The sequence below is a fragment of the Centroberyx gerrardi genome, chromosome 9, assembly GCF_048128805.1.
Source record: "Centroberyx gerrardi isolate f3 chromosome 9, fCenGer3.hap1.cur.20231027, whole genome shotgun sequence".
Taxonomy (NCBI): domain Eukaryota; kingdom Metazoa; phylum Chordata; class Actinopteri; order Beryciformes; family Berycidae; genus Centroberyx; species Centroberyx gerrardi.
In genome coordinates this window covers 21,668,976-21,683,211 of record NC_136005.1, presented here as the reverse complement: position 1 = coordinate 21,683,211, position 14,236 = coordinate 21,668,976, and the positions used below count along the sequence as shown (strand labels likewise).

General features: G+C 45.1%; 1 protein-coding gene across 5 annotated transcripts in view; it reads right to left on the bottom strand.

The window, feature by feature from the left end:
• Positions 1 to 1,000: 1,000 nt before the first annotated feature.
• Positions 1,001 to 14,236, bottom strand: part of pik3r3b (phosphoinositide-3-kinase, regulatory subunit 3b (gamma)) — a 170,461-nt gene continuing 157,225 nt past the window's right edge. For all 5 annotated transcript variants that reach the window (XM_071915095.2, XM_071915098.2, XM_071915096.2 and 2 more), the window contains 8 exons: positions 6,820 to 6,955; positions 6,036 to 6,134; positions 5,388 to 5,568; positions 4,492 to 4,617; positions 3,904 to 4,223; positions 2,915 to 2,989; positions 2,500 to 2,670; positions 1,001 to 1,938 (listed from right to left, as the gene is read on the bottom strand). In XM_071915095.2, the coding sequence (XP_071771196.1) occupies positions 1,740 to 1,938; positions 2,500 to 2,670; positions 2,915 to 2,989; positions 3,904 to 4,223; positions 4,492 to 4,617; positions 5,388 to 5,568; positions 6,036 to 6,134; positions 6,820 to 6,955 (1,307 nt within the window). In that variant the 3' untranslated portion in view covers positions 1,001 to 1,739. The remainder of the gene's footprint in view (positions 1,939 to 2,499; positions 2,671 to 2,914; positions 2,990 to 3,903; positions 4,224 to 4,491; positions 4,618 to 5,387; positions 5,569 to 6,035; positions 6,135 to 6,819; positions 6,956 to 14,236) is intronic.

Below are 14,236 nucleotides of genomic sequence, written 5' to 3'. Positions count from 1 at the left end.
CTAAGAAGTTTTGAATAAAAAAAAAAATAAAATAAAAAAATAAAAGGAAAATAAGCAATCAGACAAACAAACAAAAATGAATTTCACTTCAAAAGCTTCACTGTGCACTTTGATTATCTCTCTGAGCCCCAGTGGGGGGCCTAGTGCAGCTCTCTCTGCTTGACTGCTGACCTACATAATCATAACACAACGCTGGATTGCACGTTCTTCAAGTTTTTAGTATTATCATCTAAAGCATGTGTCTTCAGCTCGGGACATCGCCTCCTTCTACCTGCTTTTCTGTGTTACACATAAAACATTTTTTTATCAAAGCTTATTTCTGAAGGTTTTGTAACAAATACACAAACAGTCCCAGTTTATCAACCCACAGACATTAGCATATATGTATTTCTCTTTTTTCTTTTTTTTTTAAACCACACATAAAATGGGTTTCAGGTTCCGTGGTCAGGTTTTTTCCTTCACGCTTTCCCTCAGAGGATGATTTTGGTGAAATTGACCACTTGCAACCTTGTTTGCTCTGGTATAAGTGCTTCTTACTTGACCGTCTATAAAGGTCACGGTGGTGCCGCCTCTGTTCGTACCATTTGGTTTCCAAAATGTCAGAGCTGTCGGTGCACAAGCGCGTGGCCCAAAACTCTGTTTTATGTGTGGTCTCAAACACAGCACTCGTTTTGCTTTTCCTCTCCTTTCTCCATTCAAAAAAACTAAGAAACACACAATGGTGGACTCTTTGCCCCCCCTCCCCCCCCCCGCCCCCCCCCCCCTCTCCACACCAACTTTGGTCTCTGGTTCTGATCTGTGACGTTACCATTTACACATGGCAAAGGAAAACAACTATGTTCCAGCAAAGCAAGAAAAAAAAACTCTTTCTCTCTACAGTTAGTATAAAAGCAAGCCTTTTTTCTTCTTTTAAGACTACAAAACTTTTTTTTGTGTCGCTTGTGGCCCCCTTTGACTCTCCCCTCCCTTTGCTCCCCACCCCCTCCCCCTAACCCCTCAGCAGCAGTCTACATGGAGGAACACTCAGGAAATAAGTGTCCGTTGTCTCGTTATGCTACATTGTTTTTGCTTTTCGTACGGAGAGGGACAGAGAACAGACACTTGACATCATCATCATCATCATCATCATCATCATCTCCTCTTGCATTTAGCAAACAAGCTAGGAGTAAACAAAAGGAAATGTCTGAGAAGTGAAAAGAAAACGACTCCAAAAACAAAAAAGAAAGGAAAGTGATAACAGAATTATCTGAGAGAAAAAAAACAAAAAAAACAAAAGACTGGAAACAAAAAGGTTAAAATGGGAGCGTTTGTTGTCGTCTTCGTCGTCATTCGTGTATTTGAGTTTCTGTTAAAAGTCTGAGCTGGAGTTTAGGTAGCAGCGGGGTCAACCTGAAACTCTGAAGTCTCCTACTCCGTTTCCTTCCTTCCGTCGCTTTTTTTCACATTCACAAACATTTAAAACTTCCTTGTGCAAATCAAGCAGTCTTTAGAAAGAATGCCCTCCGAAATTGTTCTTGTAAAAATATATATGTATAACTCCAAGGTGGCTGACGTGTGTGTTGCAGCAAGTGTTTAATTCGTTTCTATCTATCTATCTTTTTCTTGTCTGGTGTTGGGGTTGCTTTGTAGGTAACATATTTCAACGGCCCCCCCTCCCTTCCTCCCTCTCCCCATTCTCCCTCCCCCAAGAGGGGTGCGTTTGTTGTCTATGTGGGGCGGTGCGGCTGGGCGGGTGGGGCTCATCTGCGTCCGGAGGGCATCTGTGCGTAGACGGGGTAGGCGAGGCGCACGTTGAGCGAGTCGTTGTGCTGCACCAGGGAGGTCTGGTGGTAATGGAGCACCAGGTCCTTCAGACTGCTGTACAGGTTGTAGGGTTCGGCGAAGCCGTAGCCGCGCGGTGTGCTGTAGATGACGCAGTGCTTCACCTCACCTTCAACACTGCGGAGACACACAGAGAGGTGTGAGGTTATACCGGGCTGGGTTATAGTGAAGTTCCCACATGAAAAATCACTATAATATTCCTGTAGCGACTTACAGTGCGTCTGTGGCACCCAGTACTACGTTTATAGTGACCTTATTGTACTTTATGGTTTTCTTTAAACAGCTGTGATATTGCTGTGGGATTTCCTGTAGTATTATTCTTTGACCTATAGTAGCTGCATGATATTTCAAAGTTTTACAGTGGTATTTGTATAGTATTATTCTAAAGTTTATTCTAACGTTCTATACTCTTCTTTTTCTGAAGGGTTTGGCTAGTCAGGAAGTGCAGTATAAAGAAAGATTATTATTACAATTATTATTCCATCTATACATTATTATACTTAGACCACCTGCCATGCATAGCTGCTTTTTTTGCTGCTGTTGTCTGATCTATATTTAATATACTGAGTGGACTTCTAAAACCTGTGCATACTCGAGTGTGTATATTTAAGTGTAATGTAACATCACAAAAAGCATTTCCGATACATGTTATTCTAGTCAAGTCTTTAGTGTACTTACACTACGGAGCAGGCGTAGCAGCCTTTTTTGCTGCTTTCACGGATGAGGAACGCTCCATCTGGCTTCCCAAGGAGCAGCTCCTCGGACTGCGTCCTGTTCAGGTCTCCGACAAACCAGCTCTTCTCATCATAGTGGGGTAAGTTCTCATCCTCCTCACTCACAAAGTACCCTCTATTACACAATAGAAAGAGAGATGGTACCACGGTTAATACAGAGGAATTACTCACATTGAAATAATTGTAATGTGCTCAGTATATGAAATAAGGCTAGATAAAATTAACAGAGGAGTTGCCCTATGAGTATTCCTGTAGCCCGATGCCCACTGTCATATCTATACTAATAGTGCTCCCCCCATTTTCTCCTCTTTAGCCAATGGGATGGCAGTAGAGACAAAAACACAAAAGTACAGACTTACTCGTCAGTGTTCTCGTTCTTGATCCCCAGCCAGTCGTTAATTCGTTTCTGACGTACTCCTTTGTGATTGAGCCAGCTGCAGAGAAGAGAGTGAGGGGAGGCAGAGAGGGGGGAAGAAAATGTGTGTGTGAGAAAGAGGCAGGGGAATTAGTACTAGTAGGAATCACTTTAAAGGACTCCTTTCATTTGCAACATCATTCCTTTATGGTGCATTGAATAAGCATAAGACTGAACAGAAATCAAATTAATAAGCCTCGCACAATTGTCTGCATAGAAATAATTCTGGGACAAAGCCAACTCTGCTAATGCTATTAGACCCATTCCTAGAAACCAGAGCCTCTAACGCAGGAGACCCCCCCCCCCCCCCCCCCGCCCTCCAAAGGACGGCCCTGTATAAGAGGAAACACAAGTTTCCAATCGGGCAACCCGCCAGATAACCCCACCCCCCACTGTCTCATGTCTTGCTGACTGAAATGTCAAATGTCCCGACTTGGGTTAGGTTCCTTTGAGTCAAATTCTCAACTACAGGCAAGCTGTGATAGAACTGCATTAGCTATCTAGTACCTGTTCTGGTCTGATCGTCTGACCAATTCAGACAATGTAAATAAAGCGTGTCAATCTCCTGGACTGACATCCCTCAGTACTCCTATCTCGCCCATCTCACAGGTTCAGACCAAGACAAGTGAACCAGAGATGCTGTGTGTGTTGTGCAGTAATAATATTTAATAGACTGGGCGTGTCCTCTGTGTGCTTAACATGACCTGGTCCCAGATCTTCCTGCCTGCTCTACTCACAGTCAATAATATTCTCTACTTTAGCCCCTTTTTAAGAGTTCTTCTTGGACCACAAAATATTAGATATTTAGACTTTACATGCCCTACTATCAGGTACTGCTCTTTGATCTCATCAGTATGGCATAATCACACAAAGTGGTTTATAAAACTCTAAAAGTCAGTATTGACCCATTATCTTGTTGCCTGCTATACTTACACTAGATACTGGTCCCTAATCTTGCGGAGCTGAATGAGGTCTGGCTTGAGGCTGTTCATCTTCTTGTCCGTTTCGCGGTTGTCCATGGCTTGTGTCTTCAGGTCCTGCTCCAGGCGCACCTTGCTGTCGTGGATCTCGCCCAGCCGAGACTTGAGCTTCTCGTAGTTCATCATGATCCTCTCTATCTCCTTGTCGTTGCCCTCGCGGCGGAAGCGCTCGATGTACTCCTTGCTGTAGCGCTCCTGCGTGTGGCACTGCTCCTCGAAGATCTTGATGGTCTCGTTGAAGGCTTCGATGGCCGTCCGTTTCATCTGGATCTCCTGAGAGGGGAAGAGGGGAGGGGGAGGGAGATGGATGGATAGACAGGGGGACAGGCATAGGGGTTAGTCAATGTTGTAGACAAAGGTTAGCAACTGTTTCCCCATCAGGGCCCAACTAACTCTATTCTGCTAAAATTTGCACATGCCCTTTCCCAATGGTGGGTAGTGGGGGATTTGTATTGTCAGATTTAGTGGCATAATGCACTTATTGAAACACAATCATGTCTAAAAACATCTGCATTGCAATCATGTGAGAGTATGTGTGTACCTGCGATGTCTTGGTGTATTCTTCGTACAGTCTGTCATACTCTTTGCTCTTCTCCTGGTACTGATTGTGGTATTCCTGCAGCTTCTTCCCCACAGCATCAATATTATCCTCCTTTACCAACTGGTCCTGAGGGACAGAGGAAGAGAAAGAGAGAGGGGGAATGTGTTAGAGTGGTGTACTGAAACAAAAGAAAGGGCGAGAAAAAGACTGTGTCAATGTGTGAGCAATATGAGGAAGACACAAAGGAATGAAGAGCTAATTGTAATTAAGCAGTGAGAAAAAGTGTGTGTGAGTACTGCGTGTGTACGCTTGCTCCCTTCACCCCCGATTCTGCTTACCGAGAGCGACTTCTTAACAGGCTCGTTAATAAACCACCCACAATGCCCTGGGTGTACAGTAAGGTGTGCGAGGGGGCCACGCGCTCCAAGATGGAGCCACGCTCTGAGTAATGACTTGCCTGGCGAATGAGTGGAGCGAGGGAGGAAGGGAATAAATGCAAGGACGGCCCTTTGACATGGCGGATGTGTGCAATTATTTAGGAAGCGTGGCACAGGGGCCAGTGAACGGGGCAATATTTCAGCGCGCACAGATCCTGCTGCCTCGGCACTTTGGAGTGGAAACACCCGGCACAAGCCACCAGGTATGGAGAGGGGGGTTGGGGGTTAGGAGAAAGCTGGTGGGAAAGGTAGTACTGAAATAAAAACTAATCCGTGAAAGAAAAAAAGAAAGAACTAAAATATACTGACAGTGAGTTCAGTTCCCCTCATAAAGAAAAAGAGAAAAACCTTAACTGCGGTAATGAGAAAAACTGTCTTGTTGAATGGATAAATGTATAAATGTGTGTGTAGGTGTGTATATGTGCATGTATATGGGTATATGCGTGTGTGTGTGTATACCTGCTGGTAGCGGGAGATGGGGTACATGAGCTTTACATCCAGTTTGGTGTTGTATTGGGCCAGGGACTCATGTCTGTAATGGCTGATGAGCTCTACCACCGAGCCGAACGTCAGAGGGTCAGAGAAACCGTACTTTCCGTCCCTGTGGTAGATCTTTATCAACTTGTTGTTCCCCCCTTTCCTGGAGAGAGAGAGAGAGAGAGAGAGAGAGAGAGAGAGAGAGAGAGAGAGAGAGAGAGAGAGAGAGACAGAGTAGATGAGTACTTTTTTTTTTTTACACAGTAATGCAAGCCTCTACAGTGAAAAGTCTGTGTAGAAAAATCCCCCCGCGCACATATTCCACTCAATATCCACATATTAACTGAATGAAGTCCAGGGCTCAGTTTCCCCTATAGCATTTTATTGCTAGGCGGTAGGAGATTTGTTAAAATTTAATGGGATGCTGACTAGGCAAAATGCTTTTCAACACACGATTTCCCTCAATCTATAGTTAACAAGGGGGTTGCCTGAAAAACATTTGAGCAAAAGCGTGCCGCCTGCTCCAGCCCCCATAAACCGCTCTCTGGTTTTAACTTGCTCCATTCACGACTCAACCCTTTACACACACACACACACAGATAAAACTAGGGCTTGTTTTGTAGCCGGTACCTCAGTGTGAGTGTGTAGTCGCCCTGCATCTTGGTGGACGCATCCCGAACCAGGAAGGTCCCATCAGGCATATCTCTGAGCTTATCATTCACCTCTTCCCTGAAGAGAAAGAGAAGGGAGAGAGAGAGAGAGAGAGAGAGAGAGAGAGAGAGGGGAGTGGGAGTTAGTTCACTGATCCTGTGCACAGATGGTGTTCATTTGAAAGGGCTGCCTCCAATTATCAATGGCAGGCAATGAAGACTTTCCTCCTACGAACACATGCACGCGCGCGCTCGCACACGCACACGCACACACACACACACACACACACATCCCTCTCCAACTGAGGTGGGACAAGTGGAGCAGGGGATGTGTGGGTGTAATCCTTAGTAAACAGTCCATCAATTAAATTATTTAGGGAATAGGGGGATGAGAGAGTGAATTCAAAACCTGTGTAACTGGATGGACTGACCTCAGCCAAGAACTTGAATCTGTGCTCAAGCTCTGGATGACTTGGTCTACGTGTGCTAAAGGTGGCAGACTTACTGTCTGCATAGTAGGTGTGGTTATCATCTAAGTGTGTGTGTGTGTTGTCGCCGAGTGCAAAGCTGCACTTACCCCATGGTGGGGTTTTTGCCAGTGAGTAAGCCCTACAGTCAAGTGATATAAGCTAGGTGGTAATTGTTGTGGCTGAATCAATGGCTGCACCACTAGGCACACACACACACATACATACTTCGCAACACACACTCTTCACATTACAGACACAGATCAGACAACCCTGGAGACTGTGTGTGTGTGTTACCTGGATATGTCGCCCCAGTACCACTCGGCCTCTTGCAGGGAGCCTCCTGCCCCTCCTTCCTTGGCCCCATTACTGCTGCCCCCTCCCACCCCCACCGAGGAGGGCTGCTGGGGCTTGGCAGGCTTAGGGGGAAGAGCTGAAAGAGAGAGAGGGAGGAAGAAAGAAGAAAGAATGGAGATGTAAAGGTAGAATCAGGTAGAGGGAGGGAGGGGAGAGCGAGAGAGAGAGAGAGAGAGAGAGAAAATGTTATTTGCTATTTTAACAGAGAGGGTACACATAATGACTTGACCACAGTGTGTATTCTTTCTTTCTTTCAACAATTCTGCCTTAAAAAGTTCATCCATCCATCCATGGATCCATGACTGCTGACAGAGACGGAGAGAGGTCAAGATTTTTAAGAGTTAAGAGTTTAAGAGTTAGGCCTAACTTATTCCGCACAAATACAAGTTTATCACTTAGGAACCGATCTAGACATTTTGCATAAGACGACCATATAAATGGACAACCATAAAAAGGTTTGTACATAATTAGCGTGTGTGTGTGTGCATAACACACACACACACACACGCACACACACACACACACACACAGATAATAATATGCAAATAATAACACAGGAACTGTATTCATATCTATAGATAATAGTGATGCAGTTAGGGACTGCATTGTTATTAATCACACAAGGAAATGGTGGCATGGCAAACACACACCATACATCATTGGATTAATTACCGTGTGTGTGTGAAAAGCTATATTCTCCAAACATGCGCAGTGCACACACACACACATGCACACACACACACTTGCAAGCCTAAAAGGAGAGTGAAAGTTCTTGGCTACTGCTCCTGGCTGCCTGGCAGCTTTGCAAGGGTCCTGGGGTAGGATGTGGTAGGGGGTGGGGTGTACCTGCCAACACTCCTGTTTTTACAGGGTTTCTCCCTTGTTTCGACCCGTCCTCCCACTGTGCTCCTGTGAGGGAATTTTCCTGTTAATCTTCTGTATTTGTTGGCCAAGTAGTTAAGGTTAGACCTCTTGCAACTCTATTCTGTGATTCTCCCGTGGTAGATCTTGTTATTAAGCCTTCAGTTCAGACTCAGGGTCATACATTTATGACTACATGTCCTTCATTTTCAATAACTTCGCTAATGTTAGCTAGTAGGTTGGTTCGAAAACATGTTAAATGTGTGGGTATAATTCAAAAAACTCTTTCCACCCACCCATTCACAAAGAGACAGAAAAATGGGTGCATGACATGCACATTGTTATGTAATGTATGATGGCACAGGAGATTTAAGGCAATTTTTAAGGCAATTTTTGTTAAATAGTATACTAAATTAAAGTCACTGGTGTTCAACTTTAAATTAGGTTAATAATATATTATTCCACAACTGAAACAGGGTTTCTAAGTCAGAAAGTAAATGCAGCCTTAGTGAGTGCCAAATGGCTAACAGACAGTAGCCCTTGTGTTTGCTGCGATGCCCTGTGCCAAACATAGCTAACCTGCCCGTGACCCGTACTACCTAGACAGCACACACACGCATATGTTTGAGCAGAGCCAGTTTTAAAAGTATATGGGCACATCTGGATACAGTTTAAGGAACAGTAGTGAAATCGCTGGAGCCTTCCTAGATCACAAATCAGTTTACAGTACTGCTCAACAGGCTCCCATACACACAAACGGTAATCACACACAATTGATATAGAGAGTGCCCTTTAAAAGGGCAAGTGTGTTTATGAGTGTGCCATGAAATGCCATTGGAGAAGCCCTCTCTGTCTGCTGAGCACTCACGTGTATATATATGTGTGTGTGTGTGTGTGTGTGTGTGTGTGTGCGAGAGACTAGAGTGTCCTAGAACATTCTGGCCTGTGCTCGCCTGACAAAATACCAGACAACACGCACATGGATGACAGAAACGGCAGTGACTGGGGAATCCCATAATGCACAGAGGGAGTTGAATGGGGCCGGCAAACGATATTCAATATGGTGTGTGTGTGCGTACATATGAGTGATTTCTCTCTGTGCAGTAACATGATCATTACTCACTGTCCCAGCGAGTGTCACTCATCACTTCACTCATTGGCCCATGCTACAATGTGTCACTGTATCACGGAACCTGACCCCCCCGGACCCTGCTGTGTGCTGTGACATATATACAATTAGACTGGATAGACAGGGCGCTTCCTGACGTTTTATACGTTTGAATTATATGATTGTGAAAAATATAGTTGACTTTCTAAGTAAGACTAAATACCCTCTTACACGTGGTGATTGTACACATCTGAATTGTCTGTTCCCTCGCTATCTACGCCTCTCTAACACACATAGTGCCTGTTAGTGTGTAATGTGAATGGACTCGAAATTTGAATAGCCTATTTCAATAAATGTGATTATGATAACAACACACAATAAAAAAACATACTGTCTAATTATAATGAGAAAATGAAGCTGAGTTAGTCATATTTCCAAAGGACAACTCTTTCAGAAATGTTTAGGTGCTTATATCACGACTTTTTGTTCACTTTATACTTTTTATTTTAAGCAAAATTATAAAACTTCCTCAGCTGAGAACGGGCTGCTAATGAAAACCAGTTGGTGCTGTTCACTTGGCACTCACACACACACATACACACACACACACACACACACACACACACGCACACGCACGCACACACACACACACACGCACACACACACACACACACACACACAGGTGGAAGTGGGGTGAGCAGGCTGCACCAGTAAGAGGGAATGGCCGCTTCAGCGCTCAGGCTGACACACCCACACACTCATCGTCATCCTCGCTCTCTTCCCTCTCTTTTATCAGCTTCACTGCAGGTGCGAACACACACACACACACACACACACACACACACACACACACACACACACACACACACACAGAGGAAATTTTCACCTTACTGTATGGGTGTCTACAGCTGGTAAAAGAGCAGGGGGCTTATATATGGTGCGTACTTGGTAGCCCATCACCCCCATCCCCAACACACACACACACACACACACACACACACACAGTAGATGTGTTTCAGTCCACAGAGCTCCATAGAGGAATGTGGAGTGCAGTGGCAGCCGGCATGCAGAGAAGGAAATGCCTGGGCAGGCTCCCCTTCTTCCCTTCCTCCTAACTTCTTCTCCTCCCACTCCCTCTTTAGGTCTTTCTTTTCCTCTTCTCTTCTCTCCCTCACTCCCTCCCTTCCTCCCCACTTTTCCTCTCCCTCACTATTTTCCTTTCCCTTCTTCCTTTTCCTCTCTCCTCTCTCTCTGTAACCACAGCAGCAGTCAGGTGCTGTGGTAGCTAAGGCTCTCCAAGCCAAGCTGTCATTCTATAGCCACACTGTTCCCCTCTGTCAGCGCTTTCTGGGCTGACGCTGACACATACACACACACACGCACACACACGCACACACACACACACACACACACACACAGGCAACACTCAGGGCACACATGTATACACGTGTACTCACATGTGCACTTACACATACTGTGAAAATTAAGTTCATGTTTAATATAAACTTTTGTATTAAAAAAACTATTTCCGCTAATCCTCTAGTACAAGCCCCTGTTGAACATACACACACACACCTCATAATTATGCACTATTGAAACACAGGGCAAGTGACCATTGGTGCAACTACATGAAAACACCAAGGAGGAAAGAGTTACAAAGAAAAATGTAAGACACAAGAATTGTTTTAAGTGCTCTAACATAATTGAGGCATACTATAATGTGTGTGTGTGTGTGTCTGCCCATTTGCTTCCACATTCGGGACAACACAATATCAGCGCCCCAACAAAAAGGGACAATAGGAGGGCAACGACAGGACAATTAACAAACCGTACACACACACGCACACACAAACCCTTTGTTCCAAAGGTCTACTGGAAACTAACCATTAAAATCAACCACACACACAGTCACTGGCCAAACGACCGCAGCCTATCAACAGTGCTGAATGCTAAATCCTCCCACACTATGATAAATAACAGTGCTTGACTTTTTGAAATCAACATTTCATGTACTTATAGTTACAAAAACATTCCATTCAGCATTTCATATATCTGGGTGATTTTTGACTGAAGTGGCACTTTAATGCAGTTCCCCTCCATAGAATGATGACATGATTGAGAAAATTTCATATGTCAAGTTATGGTAATACTGAGCAATACACATTAATTACGTAATTGTGGTGTTATAAATCTGTTAAAAGCTCACTTTAAGCCACAACTACTGCATAAAATATTTAGGAAGCAGAGAGAGAGAGAGAAAGAGGGAAAAAGAGCGAGAGAGAGAGCAAAAGAGAGCGAGAGAGCGAAAGAGAGAGAGAGCCAGTGGGCTGGTGAACAAAGGCGACCGTCAGCGCAGCTCCCCCCCTCCCCTACTCCTCACCAGACAAAGGAGCACTGCTCAGCCACCCGCTACACACACACACACACACACACACCAAGTAATATCACTTGTCATCACGCATGCAGGGAGAAACCCACAGAAACAGCTCTGGTGTCTCCCGAACAATGATTGTCATCATTGACTGACTGACACACACACACACACACACACAAAGCATGCATGGTCAGCCTCTAGCAAAGAGCAAGCTCTTCAGTTGTGTGTGTGTATGTATGTGTGTGTGTGTGTGTGTGTGTGTGTGCGCCAGCTGATCAGGGAAGGGGCTGCCCTAAGTCCAATGTCAAAGCAACCAAGTAAGGATCTGGCATTAACAGAGAAACCCATTGCAACCCTAGTGTTTGTACACACACACACACACACACACACACACACACACACACACACACAGAGACTTGACCTGAGCTTTCAGAAGCATACCAAAAGACCAGTACAATTACTGTAAAAACTACAAATGCAAGTAAAAAAACACTAGAAACAAAAAAAAAATGACCACATGACAAGAATTAAAATTAGCTGATCTAGTCTAATGGAATCTGCTTCTCCATCTGTTGTGAGACGTATTCCCACAACTTTACACTGGGATCAAGTAAACACTGTAGCTGCAGGTGGTCTGTAAGCCCTAGTGTATGTGTGTGTGTCTGTGTGTGTGTTTCTGTGTCATGGCAGTGACGAGACACACACACACACACACACCTCTCTCACACACAGAAGTGCTTGACAGTGTGAGTACCCCAGCCAGCACACATGTGGAAGTTGCAATCTACAGAAACACACAAGGAGCCTCAGAAAACTGCAGTGAAAGTATATACACACACACACACACACACACACACACACACACACACACACACACACACACACACAAGGCTGTGGGTCGCGTGCCACAAGAAGAATGAAAGGGGAGGGGCTGCAACAAGAGTAAAGAAGAGAGAAAGAAAAAGAAATCAAGAATGAGAAAGCGAGAAAAAAAGTGAAAAAAGTCAGTGCAAACACATGGATACAAACTGGGAAGGGAAAAAGTGAGAAAGCAAGAGAAGAAAGCAAAAACAAAGACAAAGAAAGGAAGGGGGAAAAAAACAAAACAGAAAGCAAACAAGCAGTAAAGAAAGCAAGAAAGAACAAGAGAAAAGCACGCCTGTTTCATCCCTTACCGTCCTCCACCACCTCAGTTAGCTGCATGCTGCCACTCTTCTCTCAGCTGTTTCCCTCCTCCCTCCTTCTCCTCTTTCTCTCTCTCTCTCTCTCTCTCTCCCTCCCTGCCTCTCTCTCTCTCTCGCTCTCTGTTGCTCGCTCTCCTCCTCTCACTCTCCTCCTCCTCCTCCTCTCCTCCTCTCCGCTCCGTCAGACTGAAGAAAAGAGAGAGCGGAGCTGATCCTAAAGACAGACGACGGACTAACTAATCCCTGAATGGAAGCCCGCCCCGGCCAATCACAAGGCAGTAAGGGAAAGGGGGGCCGGACCTCCCGAGAGAAAGAAAGAAAGAAAGAAAGGGGAGAGAGAGAGAGAGGAAGGAAGAGAGACAGAGGGGTGGAGTTACCTCAGGGTATATCCATTCCTTCGGGGACACCTCTGGGATATGACAGTCACAGAGCGCTCATGCACACACGGTCTCTCTCTCTCTCTCTCACACACACACACACACACACACACCACTAAGTCAACAGGTCTTTTTCTATTCAAAAGAGTATGACTGGCACCTGAATGCATCTATAATGGGCCAAACTCATCCATCCAATCTATGGATTACAATCCTGATAAAAGCCTCTTATCACTCACATACACACATGGATACCAAACATTCACCAGATCAGCTGTCTTATGGGCCGCATGTGTTTCCAATATTAGAGAGAGAGAGAGAGAGAGAGAGAGAGAGAGAGAGAGAGAGAGAGAGAGAGAGAGAGAGAGAGAGAGAGAGAGAGAGAGAGAGAGAGAGAGAGAGAGAGAGAGAGTGTGTGTGTGTGTGAGATTAAGTCCCATATGAAAAGAAGCTTTGACATCCCCACTGTAAGTGAATCATGCCACGGACCCATTTAGCTGCATTCATTTATTTGAACAGCGGCGGCTTAAAAAAAAGTACTGGTGATTTTCCATTGAAAGACGAGACCCGCAGTACACCCCAGATCCAACACCCCTCACACACAAAGTTGCCATTGGAAACGCAGGCTTTGCCCTCCCCCGGGGGTGGCGCTCCACCTGTGCTAATCACCCCAGCACACAAAGCCACCACGCTCTCTTTTACACACACTCGCGCGCACAAAGATAGGCACACGCTGCAACTGTCACAGAGGCTTTCACATTTCAATTCCAGTGTAATAAATATTCTAATGAACATCTGCGGGACGCTCGTCTTCTCCTCTCCCTGCATTTCTCTCCAGCTCTCCTTCAACCCCCCCCCCCCATCGCTCCTTCCTTCATGTCTCTCTGTTGTTTCTCCCCATTTCCATCTTATTTTATTTTTTTCTCAACTTGTCCCTCTGCCCCATGTGTCTTTCAGTCTCTTCATTCATCCCTCTTTCTCCATCCTTCCTTTCATCCTTCTTTATCTATTTCTGTAATTCTTTAGAGTACAGGTCAGGTGCATGAGGGTAGAGACACACACACATGCACGCACACACACACACTCATATCACAAGACAATGAGACACATGCAGAGTATCTATGAAATCCAGTAGAGCGTGTGTGTGTGTGTGTGTGTGTGAAAGAAAGGAAGGGGAGAGAGTCAGCTGGTGCTCAGCGGTTGATAAGATTAATGTGAGGACTGAACCCACATTGATGAGCTCATTCAGGCAACAGAGGTGAGAAGAGAGCAACACTGGACTATTTAGCTTCCCACACACACACACACACACACACACACACACACTAAGACCTTCAATACTGTGCAATGCACTGCATGTATAAGACCAATGACTGTTAAAGAAGGAGTGTATATGCATTGTCAATGCTTGGTTCAATAGTAACTCAAGCTGGAGTAGGGGCCATTTGTCGCC